The sequence below is a fragment of the Suillus subalutaceus genome, assembly GCF_016647625.1.
Source record: "Suillus subalutaceus strain FC151 chromosome Unknown DFJ58scaffold_195, whole genome shotgun sequence".
Lineage (NCBI taxonomy): Eukaryota > Fungi > Basidiomycota > Agaricomycetes > Boletales > Suillaceae > Suillus > Suillus subalutaceus.
In genome coordinates this window covers 1-16,183 of record NW_024540444.1, presented here as the reverse complement: position 1 = coordinate 16,183, position 16,183 = coordinate 1, and the positions used below count along the sequence as shown (strand labels likewise).

Sequence of the window (16,183 nt, the reverse complement as noted above, 5' to 3'; positions counted from 1 at the left end):
CATATATATATATCTTCAACATTCCACTAGGGATAGCCCATCACTCCTTACATACGTATGGGCCAGCCCAATATGAGCCCTGGGATGGCCCACCGCATATTACATAGACACTGGGCTGGCCCACTGCATATATATATAGCTTCAACATACCACCAGGGATAGCCCACTCACCATCAATTGATCCTTGGGATGACCCAGCAACCCAATATATATATAAGTGGGATAGTTCATTATTCTTAATTTATTGAGTGGGATGGCCATGATGGCCTAGATTTACACATATGAAAACTCCTCGATGCTGACATTATCTTTCGAGTGCCCATTGTGCACCACAGTTTGGGACCACAAAACACATAGTCATTCAAGCTATCATACACAAGTACATACGCAATAGTTCGAGTGATATGAAACATTAGTCACGGTAAACAAAATCACGATCATATGAATCATACCCAGGAGCCGGAGTGTTCCTGTCATAATCGGATCTCTCACGTGCCCTTGCAACCACTCTCGAAGGGCCTGCAGCCGGAAAATCATGGCGATGATGATGGGCAACATTATGCCCATAGGAATGAAGATGATGCGGAGACACCTGCTGTACCTCATCATCCCAGTGTTGACGCGGTTCGTAGTCAGGTGTAGGTGCACGAAGGCGAGGGCGAGGGCGAGGGCGAGGTCGAGATTGAAGTCGAGGTCGAGGATGAGCAGGGACAAAGTGCGGAGGTGGCAATTCAACATGCGGCGCACCATCACGATGACGTACGACCTGAAAATTAACTTGAATGAGATAATGGTAGAAGATATCAGTCTTCAGCTTACCTTCGACTTCTTCGTGATGCGAGAGTCTGATGCATTCAAGCTATCAGCCTCAGATTCAAGTTGTTCATCTGCTGGACACTCGATTAGAAGAGAATCTGCAAGTAATTCATGGACTTGCCATAATCCTCTGCATGTGGTCGCTTGCGAGACTTCTGTTGCTGAAACGCCGATGGGCGGCGTTCTGGACGGGGCAGACCATCATCAGTGTAGTGGTTCTCACAAACAATCGAATATTCACGAGCAGCGGAGGTCTGTTGTTGAGACTGGCGATCCCGAGTAGTATCTCCAAGCTGCCTTCCTCCCGAAGGAACGCCGACATTCGAACCACGTACTGATGTTGCTTCCTTGTATTTTTGAAGCAACCCTTGGGGGATGGAGTGCTTGAATTTCTCGGAGTCCGCGAGTTTCCGGAGCACGATATTGGAAGCGCTGGTGACCAAAGGAATATCAAACATGTTAGGGTCGTCTTTTTCACATTGCTCGATGTGATCTGAAGCAACAACGTTAGACATAAAAATGAACAGGGCAATAAGTACCTTTGGGCCAAGGAACAATATCAATCTCAGACACAGCGACGTCCAACTCGTCAATGATATCATCAAGAGTTTTTTCGCTCCGTCCTTGCTTGCGCCGAAGTTCGAGTAAGCTCTCAGCTTCAGTCTTCAGTTCGGCGTCATAATATTGCAAAGCCCTGCGCTTGATGTAAGGCACGACGAGTAACTTCAGATGTTGTGCGCTGAGGGTGTGGTAGTTGAAGTCTGGGCCAACTGGGGGAACTTCGTCAGGCCAGAGTTCGAATTGAAACTTGTTCTGGTATGCAACGTCGAGTAACTTCCGCCACTGGACAGACTTCGTTTTGTAGCCGAATTGTTCTGTTGAATCGAATTAAAATCAAGTCATGGATGGGAATAAGTCGAGCTTACCTAGTTTCTCCAGCACCATGACCGGCCAGATACGTCGGTAACGGTCCCGTGGGGCTTCACCAGGCTTCGAAAACAAAATATCATATGCCCCCCCAAACCGCGGCATTGCGAGCTGGTAGTTTTTTGCCCTGGACACATTGTAAGATTAAACTTAGAGTAGTTCCAAGCCACGTACTTTGCTGCAGTAATAATCCAATCTAACGCAAGTTGGGCGTCCACTTGGCGTGCATTGATGACATCCATGAAGGTGGATGAGCCTGCGACAAAACCCGAGGCCTGTCGGGCCGCCTCATCAGGAGTCGAATCAAAGACACAGCCAATGACCTCAATGCCTTCTAGGCGAGAATAAGCTGCAAACTTTGCGACAGTAAGCCATAATACAAACAAGTACTGTCAAAATACTTACACACTTAGCGAGTGCGTCCCTTGTAGACATAACAATACTGGCACGCGATCGATTGTTACTAGCACCGCCCAAGTGACCATCATAGTGCGCTTGTATGTCATCCCACAGCGGGTCGCTGTCTTCAAGGCTGTAGTAGTGGTCGCGCTGTCTCTTTCTCCAATCACTAAGTTCTACCAGAGGATATTGGTCAGTATGGGCACCACAACATGAAATAAATATTCACCTTCATCGGTTTCTCGAGGATATTTTCCTTTGTACCATCCTTGGGTGCATATTCCATGGGGTCTCGGCCCTGGAGTGTTTCACAGACAACCCGGCCTCGATGAGTATTGTGCGTGCAGATTTTCCATATTTGTCACCAATTAACTTGGCAGCGTGAAGTGTCTTGCGCCCGAGCTCCTGCGCGTCGTCTATGCCTTCCTGGCACAGCCGCCCAGGTCTAGAAGTGACGGGAAGGTCATTGTCGTCGTCATCAGTCTCCATTGCCATGGAGCTTTTTGGCAGAGCACTGGAGACGGGACTCTTCTCGACCGACTTCGTCGTCACATGCATGGCAGCCTGGAGTACCTGGGTGGACGGGGGAGTCCCTGTTACTGTGGATTTTGGGGGGAGAGCTTTTGGAGGTGCGCGCTTCTGGGGCAATTTCGTCTTTGATGGAGGCGCAGGTAAGTCGTTGTCGTCGTTGTCGTCGCCTTCTTCTTTTTCTTCAGTCGGCTTCTTGATCTTCTTTGTATTCATCATCATCTTCGTCAGACTCCTCTTCCGAAGAGGAAGGATCACGCTGAGCAAGCATTGCACGGTGTTCAGCCCGTCTCCTCGCTTCTCGATTTCGGTACGGGTAGTTGTTCTCCGAGGAAGGGGCGCCATCCAAGGAAGAATTTTCATCCTCTGGAGTATCAGAGGGGGGTAAGGATTCTGGGAGACGAAACAAGGACTGTTAGTGAAAAATGATTGATAGGAGACGGTGGTACATACCATGAATTTTGGGATCGCCCTTGTGAGCATCCGCTTGTCCTTCACTGTTGTCCTCATCGTCCGTGACAAGGTCATCAGTCTTCGGGTGGTCTTTGTAATAGTCGTGTCAGTGGGTGGTTACTCGATTTGTAGAATGCCCGCCCATACCTTGGGTATCAGACTCAGCGTCAGTGCGCGGCTCTGTGGTAGCAACGGAGGATTTCGCGCGCCGGGCAAGTATGGCGCTGTAGTCGTCGAAGCTCATGAACGAGTTCCCCCTCGGCAAGGGGGGTAGGTTTGATTTTTTTGGCGGGTGGTAGTGTTTTAGTCTGAAGCTTTCAAAGACGAATATCAATGTCTTGTGATAAAATAAAATAAAAATAAAAATAAACGTACCATGCGTTGGTTGATAGGCGCACCACTGCGGGTACGCATCACGAAGTCGATGACAGGAGTTTCCATCCGCGGGTTAGCGCACTTTTTGGTGGAAGATGATTTTTTGGGAGGCATGGCAGAGGGAGCTTGACAAATTGACTAAAGAGATCTATGAACACGAATACAACAGAAAGCAGCCTGAAGAACACGAAGTCCTCAAATATCAACAGCAAGGAGCTTGAAGAACACGAAGTCCTTTTCAGCAGCCAAGACACGAAGTCTCGCAAACAGCGAATTCAAGTAAAAGCTGATGTAGGAGTAAGTTAGAACAACAGACAACGTGATGGAGAAATTCGGACCTACCTCGGTTTTCACGCAAATTCTCAAGACGAGAAGGAAAATACTGTAGTGAGAATGACTGAGTGACAGAGAGTTGATGGCGAAAAATTGGAGCATACCCGGTTTTTAAAGGTAGGAACAGGGCGCCTACGGTGAACTATATGCATAAGATCGTCGGCTGGACGACGAACAAACTTCGACAGAAGACTCCAATACTCTAGATATGACACATAGACCGCATTTGGAACGGGCGAGGCCATCCTGAAGTAGCGCGCAGAGTACCCAAAGCAATTACGGAATAGTGAGTTAAGTACAGGAAGATGAAAAGTAAACTATGACTTAGCTACCAGACAGCGTCGACACTAGCACCCAACGACATCTGCTATCGCAAAGGTAGGAGCTTAAGAGACTGATGAGGGTGTCACAGCAAATCGAGATGGTAAGCCGGACATCGAAGGACGGTGGAAGATTGAGTGGTCGTAACAGTACTAACATGAAGTCAGACTGTGTGTAGTGTATCTGAAGTGACACGAAGTCACTTCAGATAGTGTTAGCTACCGCGAAGGCAGCTCACGAGGAGTCGAGGGGTAGATGAGTGCAGGAATAGAGAGGAGGAAGGCGGCGTAGTTGGCTGAGGTTGGCGAATGTTCCAACAAGTTCTGAGTCACTTCACAATTCTCATTTGTCACAAGCCCATTTGGGTTATCCCAGGGCGTAATCACAACTTTGCGCCTTTACTAACTTTACTCTTTACCCTTTACCTTTTCCTTTGCTCTTTCCAACTCTTCCTTCTCCTCCCATCGCCGGTGTCGATTATTCTGCCTTTGCGGTAGACAACACTATTCCAGTGACTTCGTGTTACTGTGCAATAGCACTCACTACTCTAACTTCGGTTACAGTACCCTTCATCACGTTCAGATTCCTCTTAGCTTGCACTTACCGTGCCTTTATTGGTTCGTCGCTCGATTACTCACTCTCATCGGATAGTCACCTTTTCGTTATTCGCAGTCCCTCTGACGATGCCTCTGACAATACATCGTGAATTTAAACCATTCTTACGCGACGGTGACAGTAAGTGCCCTTGGTGATTGTCCTGTGATCCTCCTCTAATTTTGATATAGATGCTATCACAGCTACAGACGCACGCTCTCTCGCCTATGACGGTCAACTCGTTTTCACTTCGCCTAATATGACTTTCGTTCCCCAACTATACGACAATCCCTCCGATATTGTGCAAGCGAGGGCGGATGGGAAGTTTTGGGCGATGGATCCTTTCCAGTGGCCTCAAATGTACGCAGACGCTTACACCTGGAGTTTTACCATTCCACGACGCGAATTCCATGATCCTAGCACTGACCTGTGGTATGCTTGGTGGTCGCCAGCTTTTTCTGACGATTTTGAGCCACTATCTCCTGGTCATGTCTTTGGCAAGCTGAAGTCCACCCACCGTGATCACCTATTTCGACTGTACGAGCGGGCTAACAAGCGCGTCGGCTCCTACAAGCTGTTCCGAGAAAACAAGCAAGACGCGGTTGTTGGATGGGTCACCGGGTTTGCGCTCTGTTTTTGAACGCTTCAAAGAGACGTGAGCTTGGCGAGATATTGTGATGATCTTGGCCAAGTTTCAGAGGCGATTTCTGGAGATATGGAGCATGATGGATTACCTTGAGATCTTTGAGCTGCGGTTGAAATTTGAGGACAAAGCGCACGGGGTCAACAAGACTTGGATGGGGTGCTTCACCAAAGACTCCGCTATCGCGTTGAGGCTCCACAAGGCTGGTGTACCTGTGTGGTTGATACGAGATGTCAGGCTCGTCGATGATAAGATTAACATCCGCCAAGTCATTCCCTTCACTCCTGCCGACCTTGTGTTTGGGATGTACCTCCATCCCATTAAGAACTTCGCTCAACCTTTCGATATCCGTTACAAGGGTCCAAGTGATCATCAACGCCAGGCTGCGGTTCGTCAACCGTACCTTACTTTTGAAGAGATCCCTATGGATCAAACCGAAGTCAATCGCTTTGCAGCTTCCAGAGAGCCGTCATCGGGTAAAGCGCCCACCAAGACCACGAAAAATAAGTCCGCAGTATGTGAGTGCAGTGTCTAATTTCGGTTCACCATTCTTATCTAACAATTATCTAGATGAACCGACCCGCTCTGCGCCAGAACCAGTCTCAAGTTGGACGTGACAAATGGTGCGACATGGCTCACCCGTTCATGCCCAACATCAACACCTTCTTCGCATCGGCTATGACTCACGCGGACAAAGATTTGAGTCGTGTCAAGCCAACCCATGCAAGAATGGATGAGGGATACAGGCTCCCCGACCCTGGATTATTTGTCAACGTCCTTTCCTCGCAGTCTCTGAAGAAATATCTTGCTAACTGGTTGGCATGCCGTGAGTCGTGGCTGAGGCATGTTTATATGCCGCCTCCATCTCCGCTCCCTCGGTCCCAAAGCTGGCGTGATCTATTGATCACGCAGCCAACAACACCACAGCCCTCGTCGTCAAGTGGTCAGATGCCATCAGGCAAGACTGGCAAGTCCAAAGCCAAACTCGACCTGTTCTTTGGAGATGAATTATCGCTCCTACGCCAGTTTTGGACTGGATCCCAGATGTTGCAATGGAGGGGTCAGAAAATCGAAGCAGCGACGCTCGAGAATTCAGCCGCATCATCTCATTCAACAGATCATATACGAGATTTGTGAGCAAAGCTTCCGATACGACCTTCTGGAACTCGATGAACATCTTGCCGGTCATATGCGGCTGGATCGGGAGGCGAAGAAGCGTCGCATGGAGTTGCTCCGTGGAATTTTTTCCCCAGCATGCCCTCAGCATGTGGGATAAGGATTTTTCGACTCGGAATGATGGACTTAATGCTGAGTCTTTCCAGGATGCTCTTCCATATTTCGAGAATTTTCGTCAAGTGTTGATCGCATGGGACGGTGCTCCTCAAGATCTCAAACAGCCTTTCACCGAGTCGATGCCCGAGGGAGAGAAGTGGCAACGCATGAAGCAATGTGCCCTGTTTTATGTACAATCATTTTACGACAACACAGGTCGCCCCCCCGTGGTCCCTCATATACTTTACGCGGGTCCATAGACGATTTACACTCGCTTCTGTTCGCTTCTGTATTTGTTCGTTGATGTGAGTTGCTACGCAGCGTGGTTCTTTCATGTACAATTTCTGTTGGTGAATTCTATTGACTTGTTGCTCCGGTGCTATTCACTGTTTGTTGATCACTGGCGTTCATGACCATTATCCTCCTCCCAGGCTAGTATCTACTAATTTTTGCTACATAGGTCATACGAACTGGGACTTCGTGTTCCTCTGTGCTTGTTGACTGACTTCGAGTCAGTCACAATATTCTTGCAGGCTTTGTGCCTATCAGAAACATCTACCATGGATGGAGGACCACATCCACGGAATATCGCCTCGACGTCTACTCCTGCAACTCCTGTCCGTCGTCATTCGCAGCAAATATTAATCACACCGTCCATGGTCAAGAAGCGCCGGAAACCACGAGGAAGCAACGCATTTCATCTTCCAGGTCCTCCTCCAGTTCTAGTACTTCCGGGTAGGCGGTATTTCGCCCAACAAACTGCTTCCAATTCCAATCTTTGGCTTGATGTCCCACCTCCTGATCCGAATGACCAGGACAGGCCTTCGTTTTATGACGATGTCCACTTCTTTTCCGATCCCTCCGCTCCTCGATCCCTCCGCTCCAATGGGCGGCAGAAAAAATTCAATCAGTGGCAACGCTGGTCAAACGAAGTGATTCCTTCGCTAATCGGTCCATACCTCACATATCAATACAAATCTTCTTCGCTCCGTCATCGGCCTGCACTTCAAAATGATCCTGTCAAGTGTACGGCTTCATGCCACAGGAGGACTTTAGAAGTGACTTGTGTTTTTTTCAATTGTACGAACTCACCATATTGTTATGTGGCTCGAATTGACCGATGTCCTGCATGATTTGGGAATCATGCATGGACATGACTACTAGGTATCCCCCTAAAAGACAAAGTCTGTTAGCTTAGTCCTCAGACTAGTCAACCCATACCTTGGTATCAAACCTTGGTCCAATAGTTTCAGTTTTCCCTCAGTGATTCATGAATCCACCATGTTTTGAAGAAAAGTCATATGTGAGATGGGAATCACATAATGACCTAGTTGATATGAGAAGCAAAATGAAGGTTAATGTATTGCCTTTCATTTGGCTTATTCACTTTGGCTAGAGAAACCCATAGAGAAAAGTTCAAAGCCTAACAAAAACCTATCTAAAAAGCCCGTATATTGTGTACTATTATTTGTACTATTATTTGTTCCATTATTTCTGAGTTGTTTTCTCTAGTGTTTCTTTACTTTACTTTTCTATTAGGATGCTCTGACTAATCAGATGCTTCATAAAATTGTACCTACAGGGTATGATGTCATAATGATGTCATAGGACTTCACCTACACTCCTGCAGGTATTTTGGTTGAAAGATATGATATCATAGTGATGTCATAATGATGTCATGTTCCATGGAATTTGCTAGAACATTCCAATGACTCATAATGACTCATAGTGACTCATAGTGACTCAGAATGATGTCATTATCCCACCATGAATATTCTGGAATGTTCTTTTGCACCTGCTAGAACATTCTGCTCCAGTTTTTGGAATATTCTTCCCACATTCTGAAGTCATTACATCACCTTTTTACTTACATAATATTCCCACACAAAATGTATATAAGGAGAGCCCATTCTCCCCCAAAAAATAGATCTCCCACTTGTTGCATTCAAGAACTCCCACTTGAGCAAATTGAACTCTCACCTAAGAAGCTTCAGTCTGAACAAATTGCTGCTTACAAAGCCCATTTCCTTTGTAAGAACTGTCCAGGACAAGTGCAGGGAAAGTGTTTCCCTTGAGATTACGTAAGTTTCTTCGCGATAGAAACCCAGTTTTGTGAGACCAGTGTTCTCACCACGTAGTGTTTACTGACCAACACGAGCTTTGGTCACCGTTGTTTTTTTGTGAGACCAGCGTTCTCACCAGGTATTTGTATACTGACCAACACGAGCTTTGGTCATTGTTGTTATTTGTCATTGTTTTATATTTGTCATTTGTTGTTATTTGTGAGACCAGCGTTCTCACCAGGTATTTGTATATTGACCAACACGAGCTTTGGTCCACGTAGTCACATTTGAGACCAGCTTCTCAACAGTTAACCGTATATTCAGGAAACCAGTTCAAGTGTCTAGACGGTATATCCTAGACAATCCCATAGTTTCAATCAGAGATAATAAAGCTCCGGCTAAGTTAATCTGACTGATTGGTTTAGCGAGCCTCCCAAGAACTCACACGTTATCTACCACGAAAGAAGAAAAGTCATAGACCGTGTTAATCGAGGACTGGCAAGAAGTCTTATCCAGTGTAATTGTGGTGTCATTACATTCTTACACGTATTTATATAAGACCCTCGGTTATTAAGACACCGTAGTCCAGATTTAGAGGTTTTGAACATTGACTGCTGCCCCTGCGCACCCGCACCCCTTCAACTTCTTAAGTTGGGGCTATTTGCATGTGCACCCATAGCTCCATCTCTTGCTGTTGACCTACGTGTACTAGAGCTCGTTAGGACTCTTTTTGTACGGATCACCCCCAATACAACAGCCTGGTGTGAAGCATTGGAAGTTTTTCTAACAGCTCGGGGTTACAAACTTTCTACCAAGGTCTGCCTGCACGATTCTTTTTTGAAGTAAGCTAACTCTGGCATCTTCAGGACAATCTTCGCCGCCGCTTCAGTAACGCGTATCATTGGTACTCAGTCCTTGTGATGAATGCTGGAGACCACGTATACAGCCTCATTTCACAACATCTTCCTTCGCGTTCTTTGGGGGACGAAGTCTTGCCCGCACAACCAAGCGATTATCTCCGTTCACGTTGTCCAGTTTGTTTTGGAATGCAGGATTGGCAAAAGGATCACGGTTCGCGTCTCAAGTATGTCGATCCTACCGTGTTTTCCCCTGTGCTGATGTTTTTGCAGGCTAGATTGCCATGTATGCATTGATGCATGCTTCACACAGAAACGGTCAGCCAATTCACGTGGGGCCGATGGCCTAGATCCGCCAAACCCAACACGATCAGTTTTCATTTCGGATGAAGAGGTCGCACGGATGGAAGCTCACGTACTTGCCTGTCGAGGCTCCCTACCTGGTCGTGGAACAAAACGCAAGAAGCTGGAAGGCGACGAAGACGGGTACGAAGATGGTATGCGCATCCCTGTATCGACATTGGATGCCTGCAGGGAATCTTTTCTTGCTGCCAACGAAAAACGAGAGAAAGCTAGCACCCGTTTCTTCGCCGATATGGGAATCATGGCCTTACTTTGTCGTCATGATTGTGTCTTATGGTTGGTCAATATGACATCAGCAGGTGAAAAACAATATTATGCGCTTGCACTTATTAAAAAGCTCTTCGAACATCTTCCGCCAACCATGACCGTCGGTATCTTGTATGATATTGCATGTCAGCTCGAGCGTAGTTGTCTTAAATACCAACTTCTCGAGCAAGGTATTCTCTCACGTATCGTCTTTTCTATATCCGTATTTCACGCGTACGGACATCAGTGGCCTTGTCAGCTTATTTATCACCCTCGCAAATGTGAAGGGTTTGGACTTTCTGACGGAGAGGGCTGTGAGCGCCTGTGGAGCGCTCTCAAGATGTTGATCCCCCCCTTGCGGGTCTCTGGGGTAAGTATCTTAATTCGTATACCTTGACTGACTAACATTAAGATAGTACCACCAACGGCTTTTTGTGCTGAATGCGCAAGTTCGGCATCTTGACGGCAAAAATCTCGATACATTTGGCGAGTGGCTGAGTCGCAGATGGACTCGTTGCCAGACAAAGAAGAGCAGTGCAGAACATGCGCTTCGACAACTCTCTGTAGATGAAGCTAATATATGCCCGGAATGGAGGGCTCAGGTCGAGCACCAAACGAAAACCATTATCCAGTGCGTGCTTTATTTTATATTTTCATATTTCCCTAACATTAATAGAAAGGGAGATCAAAAACCAACAATGACGAGCAAATATCGAAGATTTTGACCCTCGAGCGAACACTCAGTAACCTGGACGATTCCGTTCGTGCTCTTGAGATGCAGCTCTGTGCTGGCAACACTCTTAACACTGTTGACTTCAACCTTCGACTTGCAGACGAACGCACGCACCGGTCCAAAGTTGCTGATACTCTGCGACGATGGAAGGCATCCCTTGGCATCGGGCAACTTAACGATCTTCAACAACTCCGACGTAGTATATTCCTTCAAATTCGTCTTGATGCGCAAGCTGTCAAGGCACGCCTTCGTGAACGTCTGCGCCAGCGCAAATTTGAAATTGAGAGGTTTGAACGGTCGTACCGTCAGACAGTAAATGGTATGTAGCTCGTTTCAATATGTTGACATGTCCGTGATTATCTTTGATCTAGAGCACAAGCTTCATGTGCATGCAGAAGCTTCAATTCAACGGCGCAACCCTACCATACGAAAGCTCGTCACAACTTACAACAACCTCTGTGGTAAACTAATTGACTTAATTCAACGAGGCGAGGCTCCTGCCGGTGCGATAGCGCCTCATTCTATCTCTCCGACTGGTATCTTTCAGCTTGATGTAGATGATGACATCTGGCAAGATGTTGGACTTGACGGCAATGACATGGCCCCACCTGCCTGGCTAGCGGATGAAAATATGCGCGCAGCAATTAAGTTTCAACTTGAGGTAGACCGGTGCAATGAGGAAAGGGCTCGTATCATGCGAGAACGTTGTGTTCTCCAGGAGTGGATGATGGCTGAGTGGGATGCCTTGCAGGAGGCTCGCACTCGTGCAGGTAAGTTTGTACAACATTCTACTGCCGTGACACTGATAGTATATTTAGAAGAAAATGAAGATCTCTGCTTTCATTTCGACCTCCGTGCTCGCTTGTTGAGTGGTCTTGTTGTGCATTGGCAATCTCGAGTTCGTCCTATCCCTTGTGCTTGGCCATTGCCTGACTCATGGGGCCCCACCCCGAATGACCTTGCTGAGGCTGCTAATATGTATTATCAACCAAGCTGTCTTGATGGCACAGCTGCTGTGTATGATTCTGAGAATGACTGGGAGTCTGATGAGGAGAGGGAGAATGATGAATTGATAGATGAATTGGAGGAAGCTGCATTGGCTGGAGCATATATAGATCTTGACTCGGATTCATATGATATATAGTCTTTTGTAGCAATATCCGAAACTCTTGAGTGATTGCTATTAGACAATATTTGGAAAGTGCAAATATATCATGGGCTATCCCATCTTAGAATTCAAAGATGGTGGGGCATCCCAGACATGGGCTATCTCATCATGGGTAGGAGAGTGCCGGGCCAGCCAAGTGACCATATAAACCAGCGGTGGGCTATCCCGCATCATGCGTAGGAGAGTGCCGGGCCAGCACAGTGACCATATAAACCAGCGGTGGGCTATCCCGCATCATGCGTAGGAGAGTGCCGGGCCAGTCCAGTGACCATATAAACCAGCGGTGGGCTATCCCACATCATGCGTAGAAGAGGTGCCGGGCTGGCCCAGTCACCATATAAACCAGCGGTGGGCTATCCCGCATCATGCATAGGAGAGAGCCAGGTCAGCCCAGTCACCATATAAACCAGCGGTGGGCTATCCCGCATCATGCATAGGAGAGAGCCAGGTCAGCCCAGTCACCATATAAACCAGCGGTGGGCTAGCCCACATCATGCGTAGGAGAGAGCTGGGTCGGCCCAGTCACCATATAAACCAGCGGTGGGCTATCCCGCATCATGCATAGGAGAGAGCCAGGTCGGCCCAGTCACCATATAAACCAGCGGTGGGCTAGCCCACATCATGCGTAGGAGAGAGCCGGGTCGGCCCAATCACCATATAAACCAGCAGTGGGCTATCCCGCATCATGCGTAGAAGAGGTGCCGGGCCGGCCCAGTCACCATATAAACCAGCGGTGGGCTATCCCGCATCATGCGTAGGAGAGAGCCAGGTCAGCCCAGTCACCATATAAACCAGCGGTGGGCTAGCCCACATCATGCGTAGGAGAGAGCTGGGTCGGCCCAGTCACCATATAAACCAGTGGTGGGCTATCCCGCATCATGCGTAGAAGAGGTGCCGGGCCGGCCCAGTCACCATATAAACCAGCGGTGGGCTAGCCCGCATCATGCATAGGAGAGTGCTGGGTCAGCCCAGTCACCATATCGGTGGGCTAGCCCGCATCATGCATAGGAGAGAGCCAGGTCAGCCCAGTCACCATATAAAACAGCGGTGGGCTATCCTGCATTGACCAGTCACTGCCTTTTTCTTTCCGCTTTTATGCTTACATCCACAGTAATATGTGATGACACTTACTCCAATAAAACCTGGAGTATTGTGGTGCAGAGTATGTTCCAATTGTGCAAATTAACCAGATGGAGTGTAAATATGTCAGTATCTGGAGTGAGGGCACAGTCAAGAAGGATTTCTAGGTCAAAGACAACCCCCCTGTCTACCACAAATTTATTCCCGCCTCCTCCAGCTGCTTTGAATTTTGTAGGTCAAGAACCTTACCCAACTTACATTCTTCCCTCATCTTCAAAGACAACCCCCCTGTCTACCACAAATGTCTTCCTGCCTCCTCCAGCTGCTTTGGATTTTGTAGGTCAAGAACCTTACCCAACTTACATTCTTCCACATCTTCAAAGACAAGCCGCCCCCCCCCCCTCGCCACATATTTCTTTTCACTTCCTCCATTCGTAGGTCAAGGACCTTATGAAGACAAACATTATACTCTAAGTGTCTAAATGTGTGGGTAATTTTTCATGAGAAATGACCCCTGACACCCCCTGTGTATTCATATAATAAAGTATCTAGGATGACCCAGATGGGTCATGGGACAGATCAAATACATTGGCCCAGCAGGCCCAGGCTTCGTGGGGAAAGTGTTGAATTGGCCCGGGATATAACCTGCATTGGCTGGGAATACCGCCTAAGATCATGCCTCTTAGGTGAGATTGTAAGCCAGAATATATGTACCTAAGAGGTACTTTAACAGGGGTGACTGAAGTGTCCTTGGCCGAATCTATCTGTTTTAGACAGAGGCAGAGTGTAAGAGATAGAGTCATTGGTGAGTTGTACTGTGTGTCGCATGGGAACCTGGTCATAGGATTGCTGTTTCTCTGTGTCAGGCCAAACGAGTTCACCGAGATGCTGTAAAGTCTCGAAACCGACATAGAGTTGTGCCAGGAATAGTAAGTCGTCGTGGTCTGTGGATTCATGGTAGCGAAGGAATGCAGAATGCAAGTCATCATGAGAGAGAGGCTGTTTTCTCTTGACAGGGTGACTAAAGCGACGCTTACAGCCGGCCAACGTCCGCTGTAACAAACGCAAACGTTGAACAGTATGCATGTCGGGGAACTCATCCTCTAGTTTGTTGCAAATTCCCGATAGGTAGACATCGACAGACATTGGCAGGATGTATGTGGACATCCAGACAACGTAGAAAGACAAAGTGTCAGGCGTTGGAGTAAGTGGAAGGTTATGTAGTTGGCAAAATTCGATATAAGAAGCAAGAGCTGAGTCATAGGATGCGGAGGTGGATTTAGCCAGAGTGAAACCAAGTGCAATGGCGCGCTCATGGAGCAAATGCTCCAAAGTCCACGCCTGTCGTTGAGACCGACGGGACTGATGTGGCTTGTTAATTAACAGTTCCAGCGATCTGTTGAAACTCGCGCAGAGTGTGGCAATGACGCGGGACTGCGAACGCACGATGTCCTGCATGATTTGGGAATCATGCATGGACATGACTACTAGGCATCCCCCTAAAAGACAAAGTCTGTTAGCTTAGTCCTCAGACTAGTCAACACATACCTTGGTATCAAACCTTGGTCCAATAGTTTCAGTTTTCCCTCAGTGATTCATGAATCCACCATGTTTTGAAGAAAAGTCATATGTGAGATGGGAATCACATAATGACCTAGTTGATATGAGAAGCAAATTGAAGGTTAAGGTATTGCCTTTCCTTTGGCTTATTCACTTTGGCTAGAGAAACCCATAGAGAAAAGTTCAAAGCCTAACAAAAACCTATCTAAAAAGCCCGCGTATTGTGTACTATCATTTGTTCCATTATTTCTGAGTTGTTTTCTCTAGTGTTTCTTTACTTTACTTTTCTATTAGGATGCTCTGACTAATCAGAAGCTTCATAAAATTGTACCTACAGGATATGATGTCATAATGATGTCATAGGACTTCACCCACACTCCTGCAGGTATTTTGGTTGAAAGATATGATATCATAGTGATGTCATAATGATGTCATGTTCCATGGAATTTGCTAGAACATTCCAATGACTCATAATGACTCATAGTGACTCATAGTGACTCAGAATGATGTCATTATCCCACCATGAATATTCTGGAATGTTCTTTTGCACCTGCTAGAACATTCTGCTCCAGTTTTTGGAATATTCTTATCACATTCTGAAGTCATTACATCACCTTTTTACTTACATAATATTCCCACACAAAATGTATATAAGGAGAGCCCATTCTCCCCCAAAAAAATAGATCTCCCACTTGTTGCATTCAAGAATCTCCCTCTTGAGCAAATTGAACTCTCACCTAAGAAGCTTCAGTCTGAACAAATTGCTGCTTACAAAGCCCATTTCCTTTGTAAGAACTGTCCAGACAAGTGCAGGGAAAGTGTTTCCCTTGAGATTACGTAAGTTTCTTGCGATAGAAACCCTGTTTTGTGAGACCAGTGTTCTCACCACGTAGTGTTTACTGACCAACATGAGCTTTGGTCATCGTTATTATTTGTGAGACCAGCGTTCTCACCAGGTATTTGTATACTGACCAACATGAGCTTTGGTCATTGTTGTTATTTGTGAGACCAGCGTTCTCACCAGGTATTTGTATATTGACCAACACGAGCTTTGGTCCACGTAGTCACATTTGAGACCAGCTTCTCAACAGTTAACCGTATATTCAGGAAACCAGTTCAAGTGTCTAGACGGTATATCCTAGACAATCCCATAGTTTCAATCAGAGATAATAAAGCTCCGGCTAAGTTGATCTAACTGATTGGTTTAGCGAGCCTCCCAAGAACTCACACATTATCTACCATGAAGAAGAAAAGTCGTAGACCGTGTTAATCGAGGACTGGAAAGAAGCCTTATCCAGTGTAATTGTGGTGTCATTACATTTTTACACGTTTTCATATAAGACCCTCAGTTATTAAGACAGCGAATGTAAGTAATGATTTCATTTTTCTTCTCAGCTGGGATGGAGGTGACCATGTCGTTTGGGTCGACGTCAAACCCTATAATTGTGAGAT

General features: G+C 46.8%; 5 protein-coding genes across 5 annotated transcripts; 4 read left to right on the top strand and 1 right to left on the bottom strand.

The window, feature by feature from the left end:
- Nucleotides 1-412: 412 nt before the first annotated feature.
- DFJ58DRAFT_734968 (uncharacterized protein) lies at nt 413-3,612 on the bottom strand (the record flags this gene model as incomplete). Its single annotated transcript, XM_041386567.1, has 13 exons — nt 413-766; nt 820-971; nt 1,016-1,309; nt 1,356-1,691; nt 1,743-1,870; nt 1,918-2,099; nt 2,149-2,318; nt 2,372-2,440; nt 2,508-2,929; nt 2,985-3,063; nt 3,124-3,213; nt 3,271-3,460; nt 3,499-3,612. 13 exons carry the CDS (start codon nt 3,610-3,612, stop codon nt 413-415), a joined length of 2,580 nt encoding a protein of 859 aa, XP_041237028.1.
- A 1,223-nt stretch (nt 3,613-4,835) lies between these two features.
- Nucleotides 4,836-5,386, top strand: DFJ58DRAFT_734967 (uncharacterized protein; the record flags this gene model as incomplete). Its single annotated transcript, XM_041386566.1, has 2 exons — nt 4,836-4,887; nt 4,938-5,386. The coding sequence occupies 2 exons, from the start codon at nt 4,836-4,838 to the stop codon at nt 5,384-5,386; spliced, it is 501 nt and encodes a 166-aa protein (XP_041237027.1).
- Nucleotides 5,387-5,471: 85 nt separating this feature from the next.
- DFJ58DRAFT_734966 (uncharacterized protein) lies at nt 5,472-6,921 on the top strand (the record flags this gene model as incomplete). Its single annotated transcript, XM_041386565.1, has 3 exons — nt 5,472-5,903; nt 5,960-6,522; nt 6,597-6,921. 3 exons carry the CDS (start codon nt 5,472-5,474, stop codon nt 6,919-6,921), a joined length of 1,320 nt encoding a protein of 439 aa, XP_041237026.1.
- Nucleotides 6,922-7,221: 300 nt separating this feature from the next.
- On the top strand, nt 7,222-12,067 carry DFJ58DRAFT_719090 (uncharacterized protein; the record flags this gene model as incomplete). Its single annotated transcript, XM_041384567.1, has 9 exons — nt 7,222-7,500; nt 7,558-7,741; nt 9,314-9,540; nt 9,591-9,808; nt 9,855-10,560; nt 10,607-10,821; nt 10,875-11,242; nt 11,295-11,693; nt 11,742-12,067. The coding sequence occupies 9 exons, from the start codon at nt 7,222-7,224 to the stop codon at nt 12,065-12,067; spliced, it is 2,922 nt and encodes a 973-aa protein (XP_041237025.1).
- Nucleotides 12,068-13,162: 1,095 nt separating this feature from the next.
- Nucleotides 13,163-13,450, top strand: DFJ58DRAFT_618237 (uncharacterized protein; the record flags this gene model as incomplete). The annotated part of the gene is made up of 1 exon (XM_041380995.1): nt 13,163-13,450. A coding segment is annotated over one exon (288 nt), but the record flags the coding sequence as incomplete, so codon positions are not given.
- Between the last annotated feature and the right edge of the window lie 2,733 nt (nt 13,451-16,183).